We start from the raw sequence: 24,208 nt of genomic DNA, 5'->3' as shown, positions 1-24,208 counted from the left end.
TGGGTGAGTAGCAACATTATGCATCCTTTTACGAGTCCTGTTGCTGACCCCCTGCTGTTATCTCCTTTAATGTCCCTCCTCTTCCCTCAAGTCCTTCCTTCACACGCTCTTCCTGCAGTGTTGCCAGATTTCGCGAGGGAAATAAACGACCAGCAGGTCTATGAAAAGTTGAAAACAATCCCAAAAGATGTGACTATAGGCCACGTGAGCGCTTTAAACCGATAAATTGGCTATATTTGAAAATAGCTGAAAAAAGCTCACAACGCGTTGCATCGTGACACGTTGTGATCTTGTAGATCTGTTATTTTCAAAACAAATCTTGAAAGAATGTGAGAAATTGCATGGGAATATCTTTATGAACAACACAAATCTTGTATGGGGTCCCTTGTTGCTACAAAATATTTTCAGACGTGTGTCCATGACACATTAATGAAGATAATGTTTGAGAACCACTTAGCACAGTCCCAATATGCATCAACACTTTAGAAACAAGACAAAAAAACCAGTCTCTCTCTCTCTCTCTCTCTCTCTCTCTCTCTCTCTCTCTCTCTCTCTCTCTCTTCTCCTTCACTGTTTCAAACTCCAGTTCCTTCTCTCATCAGTCATTAGCGGTGTGAGAAAGAAAAACACTTCTCCATCAACAAAATCAACCTTGGTTCCCTGTTTTGGTCATAATTATTTTCAAAATCCTTCAAAAGGTTTCATTTGTTTTCTTTTTCTGTTTTGAATGGTGAAAATGGCAGCTCTAAAAGCTCAACGCTTTGTGAGCTTGTCTGCTATTTGTCGTACAATGAATCATACAGTAGGGCTTAAGTGGTTATCAAGTCATTTCATATTGATTTCAAGGAATAATATGTGTCATAAAGACAAATCACTTAAGGCATGTGTAAAATATAGCTTGTTCTACACTGTACATCTGTGTTCATTTATCTCCAGTGCTAGTTCTTTACGGTACCACATCAACCCTTTGAATATTCAAAGTATAAACAATTTGAATAGTGTTTGTGTGAGATGTTCTTTCTGCGAACAACAAAGTCCTTATATTTCAAGGTGCAAAGTGCAAACTGTGGAACTGCAAGAAAACCGTTTTAAACATCTCACAAATGCAGATGTGTTTCCTTTGCTTAACTTGTATAACATAAAGCTAATGTTGCAGTGTGCAGGCCTGCATCAAAGCATAATGTGTTGCAGTGTGCAGGCCTGCATCAAAGCATAACGTGTTTAAAGATAATCTCCCGCAGCAACCACCTGCCGCGATGCAATATTTCCTCTCCAACGCTGGGGCTGTTTCTCCTGCCATACTACTGATGGCTTGTTTAGAACGGCGAGCAATGGAAAGTATGTTGGCCCAGTGGCTGAAAGAAAGCAACGCAATGTTCCCTCTATGTAATCCTGTTATTGCGCCGTACATACATCCATACAAGGACAAGGAATGTCTGCAGCTAGGATTCAATGCCCTTGTGCAGAGGATTACGGCTAGTGGCTATGTTTCATCTTCAGGCTGACTTGCTCTTGATAGACACTCACACCCTGGAATGGCCCCCATCTCTGTGTAAATTGTAATCTGGGACATTTAGCATCAACAAAGTGGGCTCTAATGTGGCCTAGTCTCTCCAGAGAGACTGTTCGGTATTCGTAATGGTCACAGGTTTGATCTTTGCTCTGGCTCAGCTGATGGGTTTTTCAGACAGCGACGATACGTCCTTGAGCAAAGAGGCTGCATCAATTACCTACTCGCTTATTGCTCTGGATAGATTTGTCCATTAAAAGCACATGTTTTCAAAGCAGGGCCCGCAGTCCCCAGGGGAGGCCACCAGGAGTCACCAGGAGGCCAATTAGAGCGGAAAGGGGGAAAGAATCATTGTGTGGGGGGGGGTTTAATTCAATATTGATGGAATATTTTAAGGCAGCGGTTCCCAACGTGGGGTCCGCGGACCCCTAGGGGTACGCGACGCATAGCCAGGGGGTACCCAAGCCCCCTAAAAAAAAAAGAAAAAAAAAAAAGAAAGTTTTTTGTTTTTGTTTTTGTTTTGAGGGGGCTTGTGAATCATGGTGTGTGTGTGTGATATGAAATGTCCAGTACCTCCCCAGTGCCTCCCCAAGTGCCACCCCAGTGTCTTCCCTGCAGTGTCTGCCCAGTGCCTCCCCAGTGTCTGCCCAGTGGCTCCCCAATGTCTCCCCAGTGGCTGCAGTTTCTCCCCAGTGCCTCCCCAGTGCCTTCCCAGTGCCTCCTGCAGTGTCCCCTCAGTGCTTCCCCAGTGCCTCCCCAGTGTCCCCCTGAGTGCCTCCCCAGTGTCCCCCCAGTGCCTCCCCAGTGTCCCCCTGAGTGCCTCCCCAGTGTCTCCCCAGTGTCTCCCCAGTGCCTCCCCAGTGCCTCCCCAGTGTCTCCCCAGTGCCTCCCCAGTGTCTCCCCAGTGTCCCCTCAGTGCCTCCCCAGTGTCCCCCTGAGTGCCTCCCCATGCTCCCCAGTGTCCCCCTGAGTGCCTCCCCATGCTCCCCAGTGTCTCCCCAGTGTCTCCCCAGTGCCTCCCCAGTGTCTCCCCAGTGTCTCCCCAGTGCCTTCCCAGTGCCTCCCCAGTGTCCCCCTGAGTGCCTCCCCAGTGACCAGCCGAGTGCCTCCCCAGTGCCTACCCAGTGTCCCCCTGAGTGCCTCCCCATGCTCCCCAGTGTCTCCCCAGTGTCTCCCCAGTGCCTTCCCAGTGCCTCCCCAGTGTCCCCTCAGTGCCTTCCCAGTGCCTCCCCAGTGTCCCCTCAGTGCCTTCCCAGTGCCTCCCCAGTGTCCACTCAGTGCCTCCCCAGTGTCCCCCTGAGTGCCTCCCCAGTGTCCCCCCCCCCCCCCGAGTGCCTCCCCAGTGCCTCCCTGAGTGCCTCCCGAGTGTCTCCCCAGTGTCTCCCCAGTGCCTCCCCAGTGCCTGCCCAGTGTCCCCCCAGTGTCTCCAATAGCAATACAAGAGCAATAATACAAATCAATCTTAATTTATTAATCTTATTAATTAATTATTGAATCAAATTAATTAATTAATCAAAATGTTCGACGCAAGAAGGCCCCCCTGCGGCCTGCGCCCAGCACCATGCCAAAGCTTTTTCCTGCAGGAAACACTGCTTGTGGTTGTAAATATATTGTTATCTGTGTTGCGAGGATGAGGGGGTACCTGGAAAAATATCTACCGCAAAAGGGGTACCTGGTCCAAAAAAGGTTGGGAACCCCTGTTTTAAGGAATGATGGCAACAATGTCAATTCATGTAACCAAGAAGGCTGTTTTAAACAAGTTCAATGATTGAAGTTGCTAAAAAAACAATGATATTCTCAATAAAAGCTTAAGGGGCGACCGGTCGGCGGACCACGGCCACGTCACTTTGACTCAGATATAACCATGAACAATAAGGGATCTCCATATAGAATGAGATCGAGATATAATGCTAATAAAATCTATTTGCAGTTGATATTTCTCTCATACAGTACATGCTTACATGAACCCAATTCTTGACCCTATTCTGTGGGGGGAACATTTACCAGAAACAGCAGATCTAAGGCGCAATGTGTCGCGTTGCGACTTGCGAGCTACACATTTGTGAGCTTGTAGATCTGCTGTTTCTGACGAAGGGATTCAGTGTAGTAGAAAACGAGCAGACCAAGACAGTTACAACTCGGGTCCTTTTCACTAATAATCGAGGGTTTAAGTGGTTAAAGGTCCATACTGGCATAGGGCATAGCAGTGGGGGCCACAGATACACTAGAACAGTGGTTCCCAAAGTGGGGTCCGGGGACCCCTAGGGGTCCTTGAGGGAGTTCTAATCTAGGGGGTCCCCAGCTAAATTTTAGTTTGGAACCAAATGAACCCCTTATGGGTCTGTAACTCTAAGAGTGTAAAAAGTGTACACTCTCAGAGTTAAATACATTTTGCGATATAAATTGGGGTCTCAGAGATAGAAATGCCATCAAATGGGGGTCTGTAGACTAATGCATGTCAAACTGATGGGGGTCCTTGGCATATGATTTCAAATGAGGGTCCGCGGGGGTAATTAGGGATAATTTGGGGGTCCTTGACATAAAAAGGTTTGGGAACCAGTGCAGTAGAATCCCCATCCATAGAGACATGGAGCCAAGCCATCCAGGGTCCTGGTGAATTATCACCATAAAACATTTGATTCTGTGTTGAAACATATTAACCCTAACGAATACCCATAAAATGGGTATTCATCGTTTATTAATATAATTCAAGGGTTATTTAAAAATTTGGGGGTCATTTCATCATCAATTCAGATATTTTATATTAATTATTTTTAGCTGACTGGAAACCGCCTCCATATGCAAACCAAATGTAACTCAAACTCCATTTTAACCACGTTAGATTCATTGAAAATACCCGTCCTTGGTTCTAGTGACTGCTCTCCCAAAGGGGCCGTACTTAAAAATAAAAAAAAATTCAGTGCAGTATGAAAGTCAACTTAGGCTACTGACTTGCAAGGACTTGTCCTTGCGATTGGTATTCTAACATTGTGGCTTTATTTGGTGCCGAGCCAAACTGTAAAATTTCAATTTATAATGGAGATCTTGCAACTCATATCGAGTGGTCCACCTTTATTGTACAAAGTTACGTCATTTAATGTATTGAATGATTGCAGGATGGGTTGATTTGAGAAAATATAGTCCCTGGGAAAAAGATTGCCTCATGGATGAAATTCAGACATGGTAAACATGTAGCCATTCTAGCCAACAATAAACATTGACACAATTAACCAGGTAGATTCAGTATAGATACAGTATGTAGCCAGCAATGTTGTTTTATTTCTGAAAAGCAGAAGTTGCAAGATAATTTATGAATGCTGCATGTTATTTTATTTTCAATACAAATGTATTGGAAAAATACATTTTGTTTTGCTCAACCTTTTTCATGTCAAGGACCCCCAGAATTATCTGTATTTGGCCGCGGACCCCCATCTGAAAATATGTTGTTCCATGCAGGGACCCCCCAGAAGCAAAGATTTGAGTTAAAAACGTTCGCTGTGAAATAATATACAGCACACAGCACAGCCACATTTTCAAAAATAGCTAAAGTGTAACGCTTTAAAGACCAAATGGGGTTCCCGTCCAGAATGGGTTAAAGATAATGAAGCCATTCAAACCAGGAAAGCATCCATGTCATTTTATTCAAAGATAGCCGATGTAAAGCTCACATTGCGTCACTTCGTGCTGCTTTCTTGAAAGTGTGAGAACTACTGATTTAGAAGGCATTGGTAGAATTGGTCTTGGTCTTAATGGCAGCTTCTTTCTTATAAACAATGTCAGTTCATCACACACAGAAACAAAACAAAAATGCACTGCTGGCTCTCTGTCCCCTGGAGAATGCCATGTAAAACTGGCCATGAGGCACAGGCTGACTGAGGCTCTGCATTCACTCTCTCTGACCCTGACCTTTGTTGTTGATGGTGACTGAGAAATGCACAGCTGCTCCCTCTATTCCCATGGCCACTGTCTTCTGCTGCCTGTCCTGATATGACTACCCGAGACAAATGTAAGACAAAGGCAAATGCTGACTTGGTGGCTAGCGTGCGTGCGTGTGCATACGTGCGTGCATGCGTGTGTGAGAGAGAGATATGTGCTCTGCATAGCGTCCCTTTCAACTTGGCAGATGAACCATACTGATTTTGGTGACTAATATTATTCCCAGCTAGGCTGAGGAAAAAATGCCACTGTTTTCAAATCAGCGTCATAGTGGCGCTACAACAGCCCCCCCCCCCCACACACACACACACACACACACGTTTATATTACTCCTAAACATTTTGCCAAACATCACACACACTTCTATCCTCCTGGTGGAGAGTAGACCTGTGACACTTTTTCTAGTTGTATTTCATTTCATTGTCCATTTCAGATAGATGCCATAGTTAGCCAGTGGTTGTGACCGGTCTCATGTTTAATTTATTGCTATGTTTGCTACCTGTTTTTCACACGCTATTATGTTAGATCTACTTTTAGCTTGAATGCAAAGTTCAAGTCCAGTCCAATCCCCCTTTCTCCCAGCTGGTACTATCACCTCCAACTCTAACAGATAATATTATGTATCCTACCCCTCAACAACCTTGTATCCACAGACACTCAATACTCATTTAGCTAAAGTGCCAGGCTTAACACGACATCAGCTGGAGTCTTGAAGCTGCCTTCGCCTGTACTGTACAGTAGGCTACTGTATGTGCAGTTTGTGCTCTCCCCTGAAACCCCTGCGTCCGTGAAGTAGACCTCAAAGAGAGGATGATTACTAGGATGACAATACAAAATGACCCAAATTAACTTCATGTATCAGCATGTTTTTGTCAATCACAACAGTTTGTTGACTATGGTTCATGACACTTACTCTCGCCTTGAACACATAATTCACGCTGGACAAGAGTGTCTGCTAAACTAATGCCTCAATTGTAAATGGATGTAATTGCTTTTTTTAAGGGGATCTTGAAGTTTTATGGCTTGTATACTAGTCGCATCGTCTTGTCGTTTGCACATTGTGAGGTCAAGGGGGAGTCTGAGGGCTGTATTTTGCGTGTCTTAAGTACCAGGTCTTATTCCCTAACTTGAGTAAACTAAAGACCTGGAGGCGTGATCAATGCCATTTGGCTATTCTGAGTGGCCAAAGAGCATTGATCACGCCTCCAGGTCTTTAGTTTACTCAAGTTAGGGAATAAGACCTGGTGCTTAAAACACGCAAAATACAGCCCCAAATGTCTAAGCTCAATAGTATTACCGCTTAGTTAGAAGCATCACTTAAATGTATACGGTAATGTATTCCACATCATGAAGTAAAACTTGCTTTACAGTTGCAATTTGCACCTACTGCATACTAATGATTTTATAATTGAAACCATGTCTTGGCACTTGGAAATATTTATGTTATTCCCAGTGAAAAACGTTAAATTATGTATCTTTGCAAAGGGATTACAAAACGGTGCATAGCCTATAGTGTGAGTTGGATGTAGAATACAAATCTGACAATCTGATAATGAAAACAGAACAAAACACATTGCTTGAAAAGGTTTATTGAATGCAGTGTCATATTTTATGACTTGTTTGTGTTTTGAATGCATTTGTCATATTTTATGACACTTCACAGCGGCTTGATTGTAGAACTTATTCGGCTTCTTTTCCCTGTGGAAATAGGAATATACTATTATTACACTATATTCAACACAAATATTGGATTAAATCTCAGTTAATCAGCATGATGTGCTTTCATATTGCATACTGTATGTATGTATCAGTGTTGATTTTGACAGCAATTGTTCCAGTCATATTTTAGTCATCTGAAATGTTTTAATGTTAGACTGGTTTTAGTCATCTGAAATGTTTGTATTAGTCTGGTTGACTAAAATGTTGGTGGCATCGTGATGCCTGATCTTACGCTTGAAAATAGCCAATCTACAAGTTCACAACATTTTAGTTTTTATTTGTTGACGAAATTGTCAGTAAATTTAGTAATCGTTTTTAGTCATCATAGCATAGTACTAATCTAGTTTTCATCCGTGAAAAAAGGTTGTCGAGAACGAGCATTGGCCATCTGTAGGTTTAGTCGACAAAATCGACACTGGCATGTACTATTTACCATGCCAACATCACGACTCTTATACTTTATGTATTTACCTTGCCAACATCACGACTCTTATACTTTATGTATTTACCTTGCCGGCAACATCACGACTCTTAGCTCTGAGCTTGTTGACCTGGGATTCAGCGATGTCGGCACGTTCTTCTGCCTCCTCCAGCTCATGCTGAATCTTTCTGCACTTGGACAGGTGGGTGTTGGCTTGCTCCTCCTAGAATATGATGGAGACGGTTCAAAGTCTAAACATTTCAAATTATTGTCCAAACAGAAACAGAAACACAAAAGCAGAAAATTGTAAGGTGTGTGAATGAGAGTCCTGCATGGGCCCACAGGAAATAGCCTTGGCATTTTCTCATTAGCACAATTCTTTATTTGCCCTTTATTTACTTTACTGCAGGTTTGTACAATACATGTAATATTTTTTTCTTAACTTGTTTAATACATCCCGCGTCATTTATAAACATTTCTTCCCAGTATATAAACTGAAATTAATAAAAGTAGAGGGAAAAGGAAGAATGAATGAGACACGAGGATGTGTTCAAACTTCAAACTTCTTCTTACCGCGTCCTCAGCTTGCCTCTTGTAGGCCTTCACCTTCAGCTGCAGTTTGTCTACCAGATCCTGAAGCCTGGCCAGATTCTTCTTGTCCTCTTCAGACTACAGAGTCAGAGTGTATTTAGAGTGAAATCGGAGTGAAATTATCAGTTTTGATTCATTTTCCTGCAATCTATTATGGAATGGCATAAGTGAACACAGTGAAGTGAACATGAAATACGATACCTGGTACGTGAGCTCCTTCACTCTCCTCTCATATTTGCGGACACCTTTAATAGCATCTGCTCCACGTCTCATTTCAGCGTCGACCTCTCCCTCCAGCTCGCGCACCTTCAGAATTGAATTATGCACTATGAAGTTATTTACTCTGATTTAATTTGACGACTGTATATACCCACAAGTTGGTATAAACTACATCTTACCCTCTGCTCCAGTTTCTGGAGCTGTTTCTTGCCTCCCTTCAGGGCCAGGTTCTCGGCCTCGTCCAGACGGTGCTGCAGGTCCTTCACTGTGACCTCCAGGTTCTTCTTCATCCTCTCCAGGTGAGAGCTGGTGTCCTGCTCCTTCTTCAGCTCCTCCGCCATCATAGCAGCCTGGAAAGTACGTTTGTTGTAATGCACGAATGCATGTTTGTATTTACTACAGTAAGCCTGGCATAATGGATGACTAGGTTTTCTGTGTAGATTGGATAACACTTACATCAGTGATGGCTTTCTTTGCCTTTTCCTCTGCATTCCTTGCTTCCTGAACGCAGTCTTCCACTTCACCTTGGATCGCGGAGAGGTCGACCTCCAGCTTTTTCTTGGTGTTAATAAGACTTGTGTTCTAAAATAAAGATGCAGTTTAACAATGTAACTATGTCTGAATGAATGTAAACTATTTTATTTCAGTCTTTAGTGTTTGGTTTTTATTGTCTCTTACCTGAGAGTGCAACAGTCCAGCACGCTCGCTAACATCCACCAGTTCTTGCTCGGCCACTTTGCGGCCTCTCTCCGTCTGTTCCAGAGCCATCCTCAGCTCCTCGATCTCAGCCATCATGAGGCCGTTCCTACGCTCCACCATGGCAGCTAGCTCCTTCAGGTCGTCTTGGGCTCTGAGAGCTTCGTCAAGGTGCAGTTGGGCATCCTGTAATCAATCACATTTGAATTGGTCAGGTAGGTCATCATGATTATGAGGAACACCTGCAACACCAGAAAGTGGCCACTTCATTCTTCAGAGCAGTTCCACAGTTTGAATAATTGTCTAACTACTATGTGTTGTACCTTAAGCTGTGCCTGGACGTTCCTCAGTTGCTTCTGGGCCTCTCCAGCGATGCGGTTGGCGTGGCTCAGCTGAATCTCCATCTCATTCAGGTCTCCCTCCATCTTTTTCTTGATTCTCATGGCATCATTTCTGCTCCTGATCTCAGAGTCCAGGGTGCTCTGCATGGAGTCAATCACCCTCTGGCTGTTCCTCTTGATCTGTTCAATCTCTTCGTCCTTCTCTGCCAGCTTTCTGTCTACCTCGCCCTTGATCTGGTTGAGCTCCAGTTGGATACGAAGAATCTTGGACTCCTCGTGCTCCAGAGTACCCTAAAAAGTAGTATGGACTTATGAGTGTAATAGCATTTGCGGCTCCACTGTTTGAATATAGAACATATTGCAACAAATCTAGTAGGCTACATTGGCCCAATGGCATTCTTCGTCTGGAACCTATAGATTTTACCTCTGCTTCCTCGAGGGCCGCCTGGATCTCTGACTTCTCTGACTCTACTAGCTTCTTGGTCTTTTCCAGTTCATGGACTGTCTTTCCAGTCTCACCAATCTGTTCAGTCAGGTCTGAGATCTCCTCTGCAGTAGATTGAACATAATCAATGAGGAAACTGTTCAAAGTGTGAACTGGCCAAGATAAATGGCAAAATAATGTAACACAGCTCTGCCAGTAACAATACATACAAGACAATTACAGGGACAGACCTGTAACATTCATAAACACAGTACCCACTAACTAAGGGGATCAAGGGAAAAACAGGAAAGTCTAATAACACGACCAATAAAAGCTAATACATGAAAACTAACTAAATGTATAATACACTAAAAAACTAGAGACACAACATTGCTATATACTGTATGTCAAAACAGGAGCAATGTCTGGGAAGTGTGCCCATGGCAATCCTTTTGAACATTAAACACACATTAAACAAACTTTGAGACCAACTACTTAAAATTATGGCCAATTTACTTTACCCAGTAACAACACTATCCTTGGATCAAGGTTATGGTTATTGAATGCAAAGGTTATTGAAAACATAATGTATTGAAAACTCACGTTGTAGGTTCTTGTTCTCACGCTTCATGGTCTCCAGCTGGTCCAGAGACTCCTCGTAGGAATTCTTCACCTTAAACAGCTCAGTGCTGAGAGAACGAGACTCTTTCAAAGATCCCTCCAGCTCAGCCTGTCCCTCTTCGAACTTCTGCTTCCATTCTGCCAAGATCTGCACAGCATTTGTAAGAAAATGTGTAAATTGCCCCCAATATGATTATTATAATGTAGGCTAATATTATAACATAATGAATGTCAAAGCACCTTATCGAAGTTCCTCTGTTTCTTGTCGAGGTTGGCAGCTAAAGCGTTGCCCCTCTCCACGTCGATCATGAGGTCTTCCACTTCACCCTGAAGTCTCACTTTGGTCTTCTCCAGAGACCCGCACTTGGAATTCACAGCTTCAATTTGCTCCTCAGCATCCTGAAGGCGCTGTGCGAGCTTCTTCCTGTTGGATCGGTTTTGAATGGAATCAAATTGTTGTGGACAATTCGGAAATCTCCATGGCAAAAAAATGAATGGGCTTTCTTTCTGTGGAACTACAAAATGGCCACCACTACTATGCCCTATATGTCATATACATAGTGATTATTGATAGTCTATAAGAATACAGATGACTTACTTGGCCTCCTCCAGCTCCTCAGTGCGTTGGATGGCATCGGTCTCATACTTGCTCCTCCACTGAGCCACCTCAGCGTTGGCCTTGGACATTGCACGCTGCAGCTCCGCTTTTGCCTCCTGCTCTTCCTCATACTGTTCCCTCAGAAGGTCACAGTCATGGCGAGATGATTGCAGAGAATGGGCAAGGGCATTCTTTGCCTGTAAAAAGAAAATTGTCCAATTAGTGTCAACTGAATTTTCAATAACAGAATAACAGGAAACTTTACTTATTTTTGAAAGTTGAAATGCTCCTCACCTTAACCTCCTCTTCAAGCAGTCTCTTCAACTCCTCAAGCTGTTGGATGAAGGCCTGCTTGCCTCTGGTGAGCTGTGAGAGAAGTGCTTCTCTCTCCTCAAGTTGACGAGACATCTCACCTAGTTAGAAATTGAAATATTATTTGTAAATCTTGCTGAATACCCATTACTAAAAGGCCATTGTTAATTGTGAAGCAATGCATTATCTCTCATTATGTATTTTTGTCAGGTAACAGTGACAAACATAGATTTCATTTACCGTTTTCTGTCAAAAGTCTTGCTCTCTGAACACCAATGTCATGTATCTGGCGAACAGTCTCATCACTCTTGCACTTGGTTTCACTAAGCTGGTCCTCAAGCGTGCGGCACATCTTCTCGAGATTTCCCTGTTCATTAACATTGGACAGATTCAATGATCATTTATTACAACTCTATTTGCTCCTGTTTACAGTAGTTCGATATTCTATAACTTTCTGTCAATGACCAATGGTGTACTACTATGTTTAGCATTTTGTAAATGATAAAACACTGGCCTGTTTATAAATGCATTGAGACTTGCTCCTCTCTTGCATTGCCTGTTATGTGCCGGAATGGTGAGTTGGCGATCTGGGTTCGATCCCAGCTCAGGGCATTGCACAAAATGCGACATTGGTGTAAGAAGTGGGGCGCCTCTCGTGTGAGGTACGTGGAGTGTGGAGCACTCGAATAGACAATGAACAATACTTGTTCATTGAACAAGTATTTTTCTCAAGAACTATGTATAAGCATACCTTTGCCTTAGCCACAGCCTCCAAGTTGCTGGCCAGGTCGTCGATCTCCATCTTATACTCGCTCTTCTCCTTCTCCAGTTTCTGCTTGACGCGCTGGAGGTTGTCGATCTGCTCGCCCAGCTCCGCCACACTGTCGGCCTGCTTCTTGCGCAGGGCGGCGGAGGTGGCTTCATGCTGCAGGGTGGACTCTTCGAGGTCACGACGCAGCTTCTGGAACTCAGACTCGCGCTTCTTGTTCATCTCGATCTGAGCGCCGGTCGCTCCGCCGGCCTCATCCAGCCTCTCGCTGATCTCCTCCAGTTCCCTGGAGAGGTCGGATCTCTGCTTCTCCACCTTGGCCCGAGCAGCGCGGTCTGCCTCGATCTCCTCCTCCAGTTCTTCAATACGAGCCTTTCAAATTAATTATATTAGATTGACATACTGTATGAAAATCGTAAATTACTATTACTTAAAAATAAACACTAAAAGTAACATTAAAATACCTGGAGTTCTTTGATCTTCTTCTGTAGCTGAATCCCCATTGTCTGTTCATCCTCAATCTTACTCAGAAGCTGGCTTACTTCAAAATCCTTCCTGTGGAATACAATATACGTCATATCTTTGTGTCATTCTACTAGAAGTATTATTAGGTAGTACATACACTACATGCATTATACAGTAGTACATCATATCTTATTGTCATTCTACAGGTATCTCTGCATTCTATTTCATAGTGTTGTTAACATTACTTCTTTAGCTTCTCGTCAGCCTGCAGCTTATCGTTCTCCAGATCCATGAGGGATTCCAGGGCCAGTTTCAGATCCCCCTCAAGCTTTCTCCTGATTCTCTCCAGGTCCATGCGGAGCTTCTTCTCTTGTTCCAGAGAACCCTCCAGCTGCACAATAATACATGTTTCTAATTTAGTCAGTACAATGTGTGTCCAAAACATCCGATTCACTTCTCACTTGAAACTCACATCGTCAACTTGCTGCTCCAGCTTGTCCTTGGCCTTGGTCAGAATGTTGACTTTGTCCTCCTCTGACTGCAGGTCATCCAGGGTCTGTTGATGGGCCTCTTGAAGAGCTTTCTTCTCCTTTGACAGCTTAGCAATAGTGTCGTCCTGAGACGCCATCTCCTCGGTCAGGTTCTTCACCTGAATAAGCAGAACACAATGTGTCGTTATAAATAAGAGGTGTCCAAAGTCTGGCCCAATTTTGCCAATATGCAGCCAACATCCTTAATGTCCTCACACTCACACATCCAACACGCTTTTAAACTGAACAGATTGGACCTACTTTTCCAGAGATAATGGCCAAAACATCTTGGTCCCCTTTGATTTGGCCCCCTTTGAAAAAGGTCTGTTATAAATAGAACATCTTTGTACTATAACTTGATAAGACCACTAGAGGGTATGATCCTGAACCTTGTTTTCAGTGGCGTGCTTCTCCTTCTCCACTTTGGCCAGGGTGAGCTCCAGGTCATCAATGTCCTTCTTCAGCTCCGAGCATTCATCCTCCAGCTTCCTCTTCTTGGCGGTCAGCTCGGCGTTCATCTCCTCCTCGTCCTCCAGTCTCTCAGCCACCTCTTTCACCTTGGCCTCCATCTGGATCTTACTTTTAATAAGACCCTCACATCTCTCCTCAGCATCAGCCAGAGTATCTAGTTCCTGAGTATCAATGAAAGAAATAAGGGTGGAAACATGTCAATATTTTGTTGTGGATGAGTGATATAAGATAAGAGATACAATTTATGATCGCAGATACAAGCGGATACAGATGGCCGGACTCTCTCTTAGAGAGAGGGTGAGAAAGACGGTCATTCGAGCCACTGAGCCTTCACTTGGAAAGGAGCCAGATTAGGTGGAGCGGATATCTATTATGGATGCTTCCCGGGAGTCTCCCTATGGGGAAGTCCTTACCCTGCATGTCCCACTGGGAGGATACCCGCTGTCAGACTAAATTGGGGGACTATATCTCCACACTGGCCTTGGAACACCTCGTAGTCGTGATTCCCCAGGAGGAAGTGGCTAATGTTGCCACTACAGGGATGTCTGGAGCTTTCTGCTGAGCCCTAAGCAAAACTCCCTGGAAAGGTATACTTACTGATTGTGATGACATCGCCAGATCATTCTTCTCCTGCACCAGAGCCACCACCTTCTGCTCCAGCTCCTTCTTCTTGGCCAGGGCATTAGCCAGGTCAACCTTCATCTTCTCAAAATTATCCTTCATCTCAGCCAACTCCTTCTCAGTTTCTGCACTCTTCAGAAGAGGCTTGACCTTGTAGTACAGCTTCATCCATGGCCAGTGTTTCACATTGACGAATGAGCGGACGTTGAACTGGATGCTGTAAATGGCTTCTCTGTGGAAAAACAGTTGCAGTAACGGAACAACCTTATTAATACAAACAAAAAATACAAATAAACCTGTTCCGCCTTTTTACTGATCTTTTGAGGAAAGGCCTCCTCAATATTGGTTTATCTGACAAGGCTGTTAGCGGTTTTCCCTGTCCTCTGTCCCGCCATTGGTAAAAACCTACTTGATTTAGTGTTTTTCTCCCCTCTGTCACGTGGTACACCCATTACGCAATTCTCAGCCAATCACGGCGCAAAATGACACACTTTGCAGCCAATCACAGTGCACAATATCTGACATTCCGTCGACGGAATCATACCTTGCATCATACTTAAATGATTTACACTGTCTGTGCTTGACTTAATGTCACGTTTTTTGTTATGTTTATGTTTGCAACGTTATGTTTTCAGTTCACCATACCTCCTCTCCATCATCTTCTTAAACTCCTTCCTCATGACGTAACCCCTGCCGAGAGCCTGGGTCATGGTGACCAGAGTGGCCAGCTTCTCATCTCGCATCTCCTCAAGAACGCCTATCAGACCAGCTTTGAAGAACACCTAAATAATGAAATTATTGTTAGTGTGGAGTCTGTGGACTATAGTAGTTGCCTACTTTATTCCTTTGTTTATTCCGTATAAACCTTTAGGGTCCCTGTGATCTCATGAGGGTTATACATCATCATACTGTAACAACATGCAACCTTTCTATTGAAATAATTATGATATTACAACCTCAGATTCAGTGTGTTTACCTTGGTGTGCCCAAACTTGTACTCATCGCGAGGGACGTCAATGGACCCGAGCAGCTTCTCGGACGCCTTCTTGTTGTCCATGAACTGGCCATCGGGACACGCGCTGGCGTTCAGCACTTTGTACCTGTTTTGTGAAGGTTCACAGTCATTCAGGCGCTCCTCATGTAATAGTTATGGACCTAAAGCTGAAAAACAAAGTAATTAATGATACCTCTGCTTGAAGTCAGCATAGGGGACTCTGCTGGGGAAGCCCTTTCTGCAGATTCGGATCCCCTCCAGCACACCGTTACACCTCAGCTGGTGGATGACCAGGAAGTTCTCCATCAGGCCTGTGAAGAGGTTGTTTCAGGATTATTATGACACAAATAGTTGCTTTAAATGACTTTGCCAATCATTTCCAGCTTTGAGTTTACCTGGAGTCTTAGACTCGTTGGGAATGAGGCAACGCACAAAGTGAGGATGAGTGCTCCTCAAATTGGTCATCAGCTTCCCCAAGTTCTCCTATAGAGACATGATACAACCAACGTATACGCCTATTATTCATGAAAAGCAAATATACTATTTAATTCCACATAAGATATAATGACAAGACAATATAGTGTTATTGCTTAATTCTTACCCTGAACGCTGCAGACACAGTCTGCATGGAACCGCCCTTCTTCTTAGCTCCCTTCTTTGTGTTGTCTGTTCATTTGTTAGAATGTAGCAGATTCGTCATTTGATAAATTTGGCAGGTATATTATATTGTATTTTAGTCAGATACATAGAAATAGTTTTTCAGAAGAATGATTCACAAACAAACATACCTCACTTCTTTACATATTCAGTATATATTCATTAATTATTTAGTGAATCTGTCAAGTTGATTTGATTGTTTCCCCTTATTTATTTCTATTTTTATTGCGGAGACAAAATATATATTTATTTCCCCCACAAATGTGAGTAACCAGCTATGTTTCCCTTTCCCCGCAATGTAATCATTATGCCAATTGGATCCACCCCGCACACATTTCTGTGTTGTCACTGTAAGTTGTATCCTATTGACTCACATGCCAGTGAGGAGCTCCCACCGGGAAAACATACGTAGACCCCTCATCCTACATACCCATGAACATAAACCTTCTGCATATTATTGTGCCCATACCACGACATGGTGTCAGAATTGGAATCAAGTCAACTGTTCTTACCTTCCGGCTCCGGTATCGGGTACAGAGTGCCCAGCAGTTTGACTGAAGACTTCTGGTACAGCTGCACCACAGAGTCGTTCAAAGGATCCTTATTCTTGTCGAGCCAGCCTGTAATGCTGTAGTCTACGGTGCCGGCGTAGTGGACCAGGGAGAAGTGGGCCTCGCCCTTGCCTTTGCCAGGTTTGGGCTTCTCAAAGGCCTTGGTCTTCCCGAGGTGCTGGTCGTACAGCTTGTTCTTGAAGGTGGTGTCCGAAGCCTTGGGGAACATGCACTCCTCTTCGAGGATGGAGAAGATTCCCATGGGCTTTGCAAGAGAGGAGATAAAGGAAAAATCATTCACAAAAATCAAATAAACCTTAATAGAATGTTTCCATTAAGCACGACATGATGTATATTACCTTCTCAATGAGCTCAATGCAGGCAGCCAAGTCCATGCCAAAGTCAATGAGCTCCCAGGGGATGCCCTCTTTCTTGTACTCTTCTTGTTCCAGTACAAACATATGGTGGTTGAAGAACTGTTGCAGTTTCTCATTGGTGAAGTTGATGCACAGCTGCTCTAGGGTGTTGAACTGTGAGTGTACGGGAATATGATTAGCGTAATGTCTTAAAGTGATTGTAACAAAAGGAATTAGTCTGCCACCTAAAACTAGTCCATGCCCCTTACGTCAAAGATTTCAAAACCAGCGATGTCCAGCACACCAATGTAGTGGTTTCTCGCTTGCTTGGTGTCCAGCATCTGGTTGATTCTAATGACCATCCACAAGAACATCTTCTCATAGATGGACTTAGCCAAGGCACCCACTGAGTTCATGACCTAAAGAAATAGTAAAGTTATCCATATTTTTTATTCTAAAATATCCACCACTTTTCTAAATAAATCTTATGTTAATGAATGGAAAAGAGAAGTCCTATCCAACATCAAGCATGTGAAAAAAAAATCACATTTCATAGTAATGTAAATTACTAGAAGTACAAAGCAAGCAACAATAATAGGCTACAAATGGCTACAAATGGCATGGAATTTTTTTTTATTGCACTTCCGACAATACATGCAAAGAGATTAGAGTTCTGATGGTATGTTGTGTTAATAATAATAACGTACAATGAGATCAGAACAAGAAAATAATGTATCTACTCACCTGTGGCACAGTCTGGCCCTTGGTCACATACTCGTTTCCCACTTTCACTCTGGGGTAGCAGTAAGCTTTCAGCATGTCTGCAGAGTTCAAGCCCAACAGGTAGGCGATCTTGTCGGCCACTAAAATAAGTCATAAAAATAGAATTAATATAGAATAGAGGATTTTTTTTTTTGATAATCTAGTCCAGTGGTTCTCAAATTGACCCTCAGGGTTCCATGATGAGGTTCCAATTGGACCCTTACACAGGTCTGTAACTCTGAGAGTATACAAATGGAACAAAATGGACCCCCACAGGTCTGTAACTCTGAGAGTGTACAAATGGAACCAAATGGACCTGTTGTACACTCAGAGTTATGGGGGTCCTTGAAACTAAAATTGTTGAGAACCACTGAACTTATTCAAACAAGAACAACCGTTCCTCGACTGAAGATCATGCTCACCCTCATTGCCATCCGGCTCTGCCTGTTCCTCACGCTGCTTCTGCTTGAACTTCATGACCCCATGATGCATCACTGCACCAGTGAACTTGTAGATTCCCACCTTCTCGTCGCCAGTGAAGCCCAGAATGTCGATAGCATCCTGTAATAAAAAATCACACCTGTGTGAAGTGAGGGGCACTCTTATCATCATACATCATCTCATGAACAACTGAATGTACAGTATGTGATTGGTTAGCTGGTTTGCTTGTCTACATATTCCCCTTCATTGTCAATGGCATTTAATGTTTGCATTGCCACAAATCTACGTCATATTTGAGGCACATATGACCTATGAGATTGGCAAAGCATAACTTTAGAACATAAATTTTACAGAGCAAACTGACTGCACACACCACGGGGCATAGCAGTGGAAACAAAGGTTTTATGTTCATAATTCAACAGGATCTTTATTTTAATCTAGGCTTAAAATTAAAATAATAATCTAGTGCTATGCCTGTAAAATCACGGTAAAATGTGTGTACTGACATCAGTGGCCATCAACTCTTCTTTGTCGTCAATGCTGGGCACGGCGATCTGACCCATGCTGCACAACGGGAAGTCGTAGGGGTTGGTGGTGATCAGACACATTTCTGAAAAGGAATTCATGTGTTAAGCGTTAGTTTGTACTCATGTTACCACTTAATCATCTGCATCCTCATCATCCTCATCTGCATTATCAGTGGTTCAACCTACCAACAATCTCAGGTTTGTGACCGGTCATCATCTGGTAGAAGATATGATATCCTCTCTCAGCAGGAAGCTGGAAGGTCACTCTGGACTTCTCCAGCAGATCTATAAGCATTAATGTACATCACTGTTAATAATAATAATAATATAATTATATAAGTCACGTACATAACTCAAAATAGTATCCTCTAATGAAGGCAGATATATAATGTATCATCTGTGAACTTCATACTTACATGTCTCAATATCAGCACTGGCCAGTTTACCCGTTGAGCCGAAATGGATTCTGATGAATTTACCCTGTTTTAATATAAGCAACATTTGTAGTCATTTGTTTGATGCAATGCAATTTGTGGCACCCCTCTACATCCTAAACTTTTTCTCATAACATGAAATTGCTTTTGCACTTACAAATCGGGAGGAGTTGTCATTCCTCACAGTCTTGGCATTGCCATAGGCCTCCAGCAAGGGATTGGCTGCAATAATCTGGTCCTCCAGTGACCCCTATATATATCATCAAATATTACATTGGTTCAGTATTCTTATATATCACTCTCATAATTACTTAAGTTGTAATTTTGCTCAAAGTAAGAACAGCTGTACACAAACCTGCATTTTGCCGGAGGTGGTGACCTCTGCCTTCTTTCCTGAACCAGCTGCTGTTGCAAAGTACTGGATGACACGCTTGGTGTTCACAGTCTTCCCAGCACCGGACTCACCGCTGGTTATAAATACATAGATTCAGAGAAATGCAGTTAGTGAATTAGAATCTAATTTACATTGTAATCCAATTATTAGATTTCAATTGTCTTCATTAAATGCACCAGTAGATGAGGAACTTACGTGATCAAGACAGACTGGTTCTCCCTATCTGTAAAAGGTTAAAGTAAATGTGCTTTTAGTTCTCCTCTATACGATACTGTATGAAATCATTATAGCAGTGGTCTTCAATGTTTTACAGGCCAAGGGCCCCTTAGCTAATAAGAGAGATGAAGCAGCAAGGGTCCCCCTGACTCCCCCCCACTACATGCAGTATTGTATAAAACTGTGTTGCAGGTTAAACCTTTTCATAGATTTCATAGATAGTTGGATTCATGCTAATGTGTATTTTCGGATAGTTAACGTTTTAAAGCCTCAATATTTAGTCAACTTGACCGTTGACTCTGTAGGCTACTTGGTCTGCGTCTTCCCTTGTTCCCTCTACTCACATTTTCGGCTAATGTTCCCCATCACAAAAAGATTTGGCGGAGACGCCCTGTTAAAGACTATAGTAGTCTATAGCCTATATACAGTATATGTATATGTTTTGTTTTACATTGTCCTGACTGGTATACATACCAGTAAGCATGAACTGATAGGCGTTGTCAGAGACAGAGAAGATGTGGGGTGGAGCCTCCACACGCTTCTTGCCTCTGTAGGCATTTACCACTTCCTGGTCGTACACTGGGAGCCACTTGTAGGGGTTCACAGTCACACAGAACAAGCCAGAGTAGGTCTGAAGGGGAGAAGAGAGAGATAACGTTATAACAACATGCCATATGAGCTGCAGGGAATACAGGGACAGGCTGCAAGTAGCATCAAATAATGATCAACTTATCTTCAGCATCATGAACTTACCATTATCCTGCGTGGCTTTGCAGGAGTCTAGCCCAATGTAAGAGGCTCTGCCTGCCTGCCTGCCTGCCTTTCTGTCTGCCTGCCTGTCTGGTTTGTCTGTGGGTCCAGATTTTATCTCGCAACCCACTGGACTGAACAGTGCCAAATCTGTACGTGTTATACTGAAATAATTAGCTTTGGTCTCATAATGGAAGTTATAGTGGAGATTTGACCCGGCTGAAACTGTGTCCACATTTGGAGTCATACGTCAGAGATAATTACGTTATTATATGCCACATAGTTGAGATGTCTCACATGCAGGCTGGCCACATGACGACCGAGACACACTGTGGCCATGCCAATGCTGTGTGGGGGACACAGGGATACACATGTTTTTGTTTGGTTTTCACTTGACTATATGATGTACAGTAAGTAGGCCTATACTCTATTCTCTATTTGTATTCTTTATTTGCTATCTACAGGTCAAATTGTACTGTACTGTACTGTAATGTACTGTACTGTAGTGTACTGTACTTACATAGATCATCCATGCTGCGTAACGCTCTTTGAGGTTATACAGCACAGTGGCTTCACTGAGGTGGGTCATCATGGCCATGTCCTCAATCTTGTCATACTTGGGAGGGTTCATAGGGGAGACATCATCCTCCTTTACAGTTTTTTCCTAGAAGAAAACCAGAACACAAGCTTTAGAATGTCTCTCAGTCAGTTTCACTGTGACCCCTTTTCCACCGGTTGGTTCCCAATGGGAACCAGTTCAGTTCTTTTTGGTTCTTAGTCCATGAGCCCGAGCTCCAAAATTGGTGGGAAAAACTTGACCTATATTAAATTGTTTATAGGATCAATACAAGTAAATGAATACATGATAAGCCTTCCACAGTAGTAGCTTTTTCTTATTTTCGATTATTTTGCATATTTTCCTACATAATGCCTCATTTGCATAATTAATAATGTAAAATTTGTAATACAATAAATCATTGTCTTCGTGTAAGTACTGAATTGGGGAAGTTTCATGGTGATAACAATCTAATATAGGTTTTGCCCACTCAATTTATAATTAATTTTGGAGCTCTGGCTCATGGACTAAAAACCAAAAAGAACTGAACCGGTTCCCATTGGGAACCAACTGGTGGAAAAGGGGCCTGTGAGTGTCACCATTTGCATTTGAGATCCACCTCCGCCCTGTACCTGCAGCGTGTCGAGCACTTTCACGGTGACTTTGGCACCGTCCTTATTCACAATCTCACATTTGAGATACAGCTCCTTAACGTCGGACACGTATCCTGCGGTTTTGGCGTCAAAGGGTTTCGTTTGAGCCTCGATTCTCTCCCTCTCTGGCTTGCGCAGGTAAATGGCAGCCTTGCCGTAAGCGGCCATCTCCGCATCCGTACTCATGGTGGCGGCTTTCTGTTGACAGACAAACGGAGGGTGTTGATGCCTTCTTTGACTGAGCAGAGATCTGTATACTATGTAGGACTATTCTTATATTGTTTTAAAGGGATTGTGACAAAAAAAGGTTTTGGAATTGTTTTTATTTTTTTTAGGTTTTGTAATCTCAATTGCACCCAAAAAACATGAACTTTTAACATTCAGTAGATTTTCTGTGATCTGGGGTTTTCTGGCTCAAACATGTGCTCTGATTTGCCGGCAGTAAGTGATGTAAGACCCTGCAAATCCCATATATGTCAATGGGATTTGCCCGCAGATGACACTGTTTTCACTGTGTTGCCTGTTTTCATTGTAGCTCAAAAGGCTTCCAAACCCCAAAGAAAACTTCAGACCACAGAAAATCCACTGAATGTTCAAAGTTCAGGTTTTTTGGGTGTAATTGAGGTCATAAAACCTAAAAGAAAAAAGAAAAATAAAAATAAATGAAAATTAATGTCATAAAACCTTTAATAGAAAAATAATGAACACTCACGTTTTCCCTCTACGCAGTAATAGCGGAATGTCAGTGCAACCCCAAAGTCTGAAGAAACAGAAGATGTTGATAACTTATAACATGAGCTGAGTGATACATTTTATTATTCTATCATTTAGATACATCAAATTGGTACATCTAAATCAAATTAGATTATATTCATCCCAATGAATGAATCCATGTTAATTATTGTTGAATAACAATTGTTAAGGGAGATTTTTTTTATTTCAGTTCAATTTCATTTTAACGCCAAATCACTTAAAGGGATATTTCACTTTCCAAAACAACTTTTGGTCATTTTATCATCTACTCAGGTTTATGTGAACACCCCAGACAGTTTTTAAGTTGCTCGATTCAGTATTTAGATATTTGAGATTAATTGTAGCTGCCCTGCCCCCTTCCTATTTGTAACTTCAAACTTAATTTTAACCATGATAAATTCATCGATTCATTTTTCTGGTGACTGATAATGTCCCTCTAATACATGAGGGGACGTTTTTTCATTTACTGTTTTCATTTCTTTTTAATATATATGTATATATATTTTGGGGTAAATGAAAAGAATGCTCTAGAAAAACATAATTATTAAAAATAAATGAAAATGGTAAATGAAGAAAAAAACACGCCACATATTAGAAGGACAATATCTGTCACCAGAAAAAAGGACGGGTGTTTTCGATGAATCTTATCATGGTTAAAATGAAGTTTGACGTTACAATGGATTTGTATAGGAAAGGGGGCCGGGCAGCTAATGTTAATATCAAATAACTAAATACTGAATTGAGCAACTTAAAAACTGTCTGGGATGTTCACATAAGTATGAGTAGACGATGAAATTACCAGAAGTATTGAAAATGAATCCCTTTTAACACACGCATTTTACATAGCAGAGCAAACAAAACATTTAAAAATAGTATTATACTGTATGCTGTCAAATTATATTTAAAATAATTATATTTGCACATTCAGATTTTCTGTTACTTATTATGAATTTTACATTCAATTCATTCATTCAATTATACATTTTTAAGTCATACTGAAGTGAACAAAGTGCCAGACAGCGTAGCATCTCTAATGCACAGCTGACAGCTGATGTTTCACTCACCCCCAATATGCCCGGACTCCTCTGAAGTGACTCCATCCTCACGACCCATCCCCTTTTATATCGAGAGCGTATTGCTTGCGTTGCAGAAACTAAAAGTAGTTCACGCCTTTAAAAGGTTATTTAATTCATCTGATGACGTTGCAGTAGTAGTATCAATTTTAAAAAAATTGCCAGTTATACTCTATTAATATCATATCATATCATATAAGGATTATATTTCCAACAATGCCACCACACTTGGTGCTCTTCCTCTTGGCAATCTTGTGGTTTAAATGTATTCCAGACATCTTGCCAGTGGCTTGATATAAACATAATCAGGGGGTTACTTGTCAGGATTCCGGCCGACATAATTGCGGGTAATATTGAATGAGTCCTTAATCACATATTACTCCATGCATAAAAGTGGGGGTTCCATGGGTTGGCATGGGATGCTACGGCAGCTGCTGTTCCAGACCTAGATATTATTAGATTATAAATGAAATGAAATGCATTATTTTGAACATTTGTGATATTTCACCCTGACAAACACTTAAACTTTTAGTATTGTAGGAGTTAGGGCATTACATTTAGTCTGACTCGGTTTGCGTTGTGAGCTCGTAGATCAGCTATTTTCACAATATTTGCATCTTCGTATTATTTGACAATTTGGCCAATGTTTGACAAGTTGTTAAAGTTTAGTGTGTTGGTTACTTTCAATGCAATAATGGTCTTTATTCATTTAATTTCTTTACTTTTTTATATATATAAAAAGTATTAAAAATGTCTACAAAAATGTACTGACATCTGGGGATCCCCCACAGATCATGTGAGGCCCCCCTGGGGGTCCTGACCCACAGGTTGAGAACCACTGGTGTAC

General features: G+C 42.3%; 1 protein-coding gene across 1 annotated transcript in view; it reads right to left on the bottom strand.

Annotated features, from left to right (window-relative positions):
• Positions 1 to 7,042: 7,042 nt before the first annotated feature.
• Positions 7,043 to 24,208, bottom strand: part of LOC310859860 (uncharacterized protein) — a 42,206-nt gene continuing 25,040 nt past the window's right edge. Inside the window, 39 exon segments of the mRNA XM_083766627.1 lie at positions 7,043 to 7,144; positions 7,675 to 7,809; positions 8,160 to 8,255; positions 8,379 to 8,483; positions 8,576 to 8,746; positions 8,853 to 8,978; positions 9,075 to 9,278; positions 9,416 to 9,724; positions 9,858 to 9,982; positions 10,461 to 10,626; positions 10,719 to 10,902; positions 11,077 to 11,273; positions 11,371 to 11,489; positions 11,629 to 11,755; positions 12,140 to 12,529; positions 12,622 to 12,712; positions 12,868 to 13,013; positions 13,095 to 13,271; positions 13,542 to 13,784; positions 14,221 to 14,476; positions 14,890 to 15,026; positions 15,221 to 15,344; positions 15,432 to 15,549; positions 15,634 to 15,721; positions 15,840 to 15,904; positions 16,408 to 16,711; positions 16,806 to 16,976; positions 17,072 to 17,221; positions 17,547 to 17,665; positions 17,987 to 18,125; positions 18,512 to 18,615; positions 18,719 to 18,817; positions 18,949 to 19,012; positions 19,124 to 19,216; positions 19,322 to 19,433; positions 19,556 to 19,583; positions 20,051 to 20,207; positions 20,847 to 20,990; positions 21,515 to 21,733. Coding sequence (XP_083622753.1) covers positions 7,127 to 7,144; positions 7,675 to 7,809; positions 8,160 to 8,255; positions 8,379 to 8,483; positions 8,576 to 8,746; positions 8,853 to 8,978; positions 9,075 to 9,278; positions 9,416 to 9,724; positions 9,858 to 9,982; positions 10,461 to 10,626; positions 10,719 to 10,902; positions 11,077 to 11,273; positions 11,371 to 11,489; positions 11,629 to 11,755; positions 12,140 to 12,529; positions 12,622 to 12,712; positions 12,868 to 13,013; positions 13,095 to 13,271; positions 13,542 to 13,784; positions 14,221 to 14,476; positions 14,890 to 15,026; positions 15,221 to 15,344; positions 15,432 to 15,549; positions 15,634 to 15,721; positions 15,840 to 15,904; positions 16,408 to 16,711; positions 16,806 to 16,976; positions 17,072 to 17,221; positions 17,547 to 17,665; positions 17,987 to 18,125; positions 18,512 to 18,615; positions 18,719 to 18,817; positions 18,949 to 19,012; positions 19,124 to 19,216; positions 19,322 to 19,433; positions 19,556 to 19,583; positions 20,051 to 20,207; positions 20,847 to 20,990; positions 21,515 to 21,733 — 5,820 coding nt within the window. The 3' untranslated portion in view covers positions 7,043 to 7,126.

The sequence above is a fragment of the Protomyctophum parallelum genome, assembly GCF_964188405.1.
Source record: "Protomyctophum parallelum genome assembly, chromosome: 6".
Taxonomy (NCBI): Eukaryota; Metazoa; Chordata; class Actinopteri; order Myctophiformes; family Myctophidae; genus Protomyctophum; species Protomyctophum parallelum.
The sequence above is the reverse complement of the archived record's forward strand: the minus strand, read 5'-3'. Positions and strand labels throughout refer to the sequence as shown.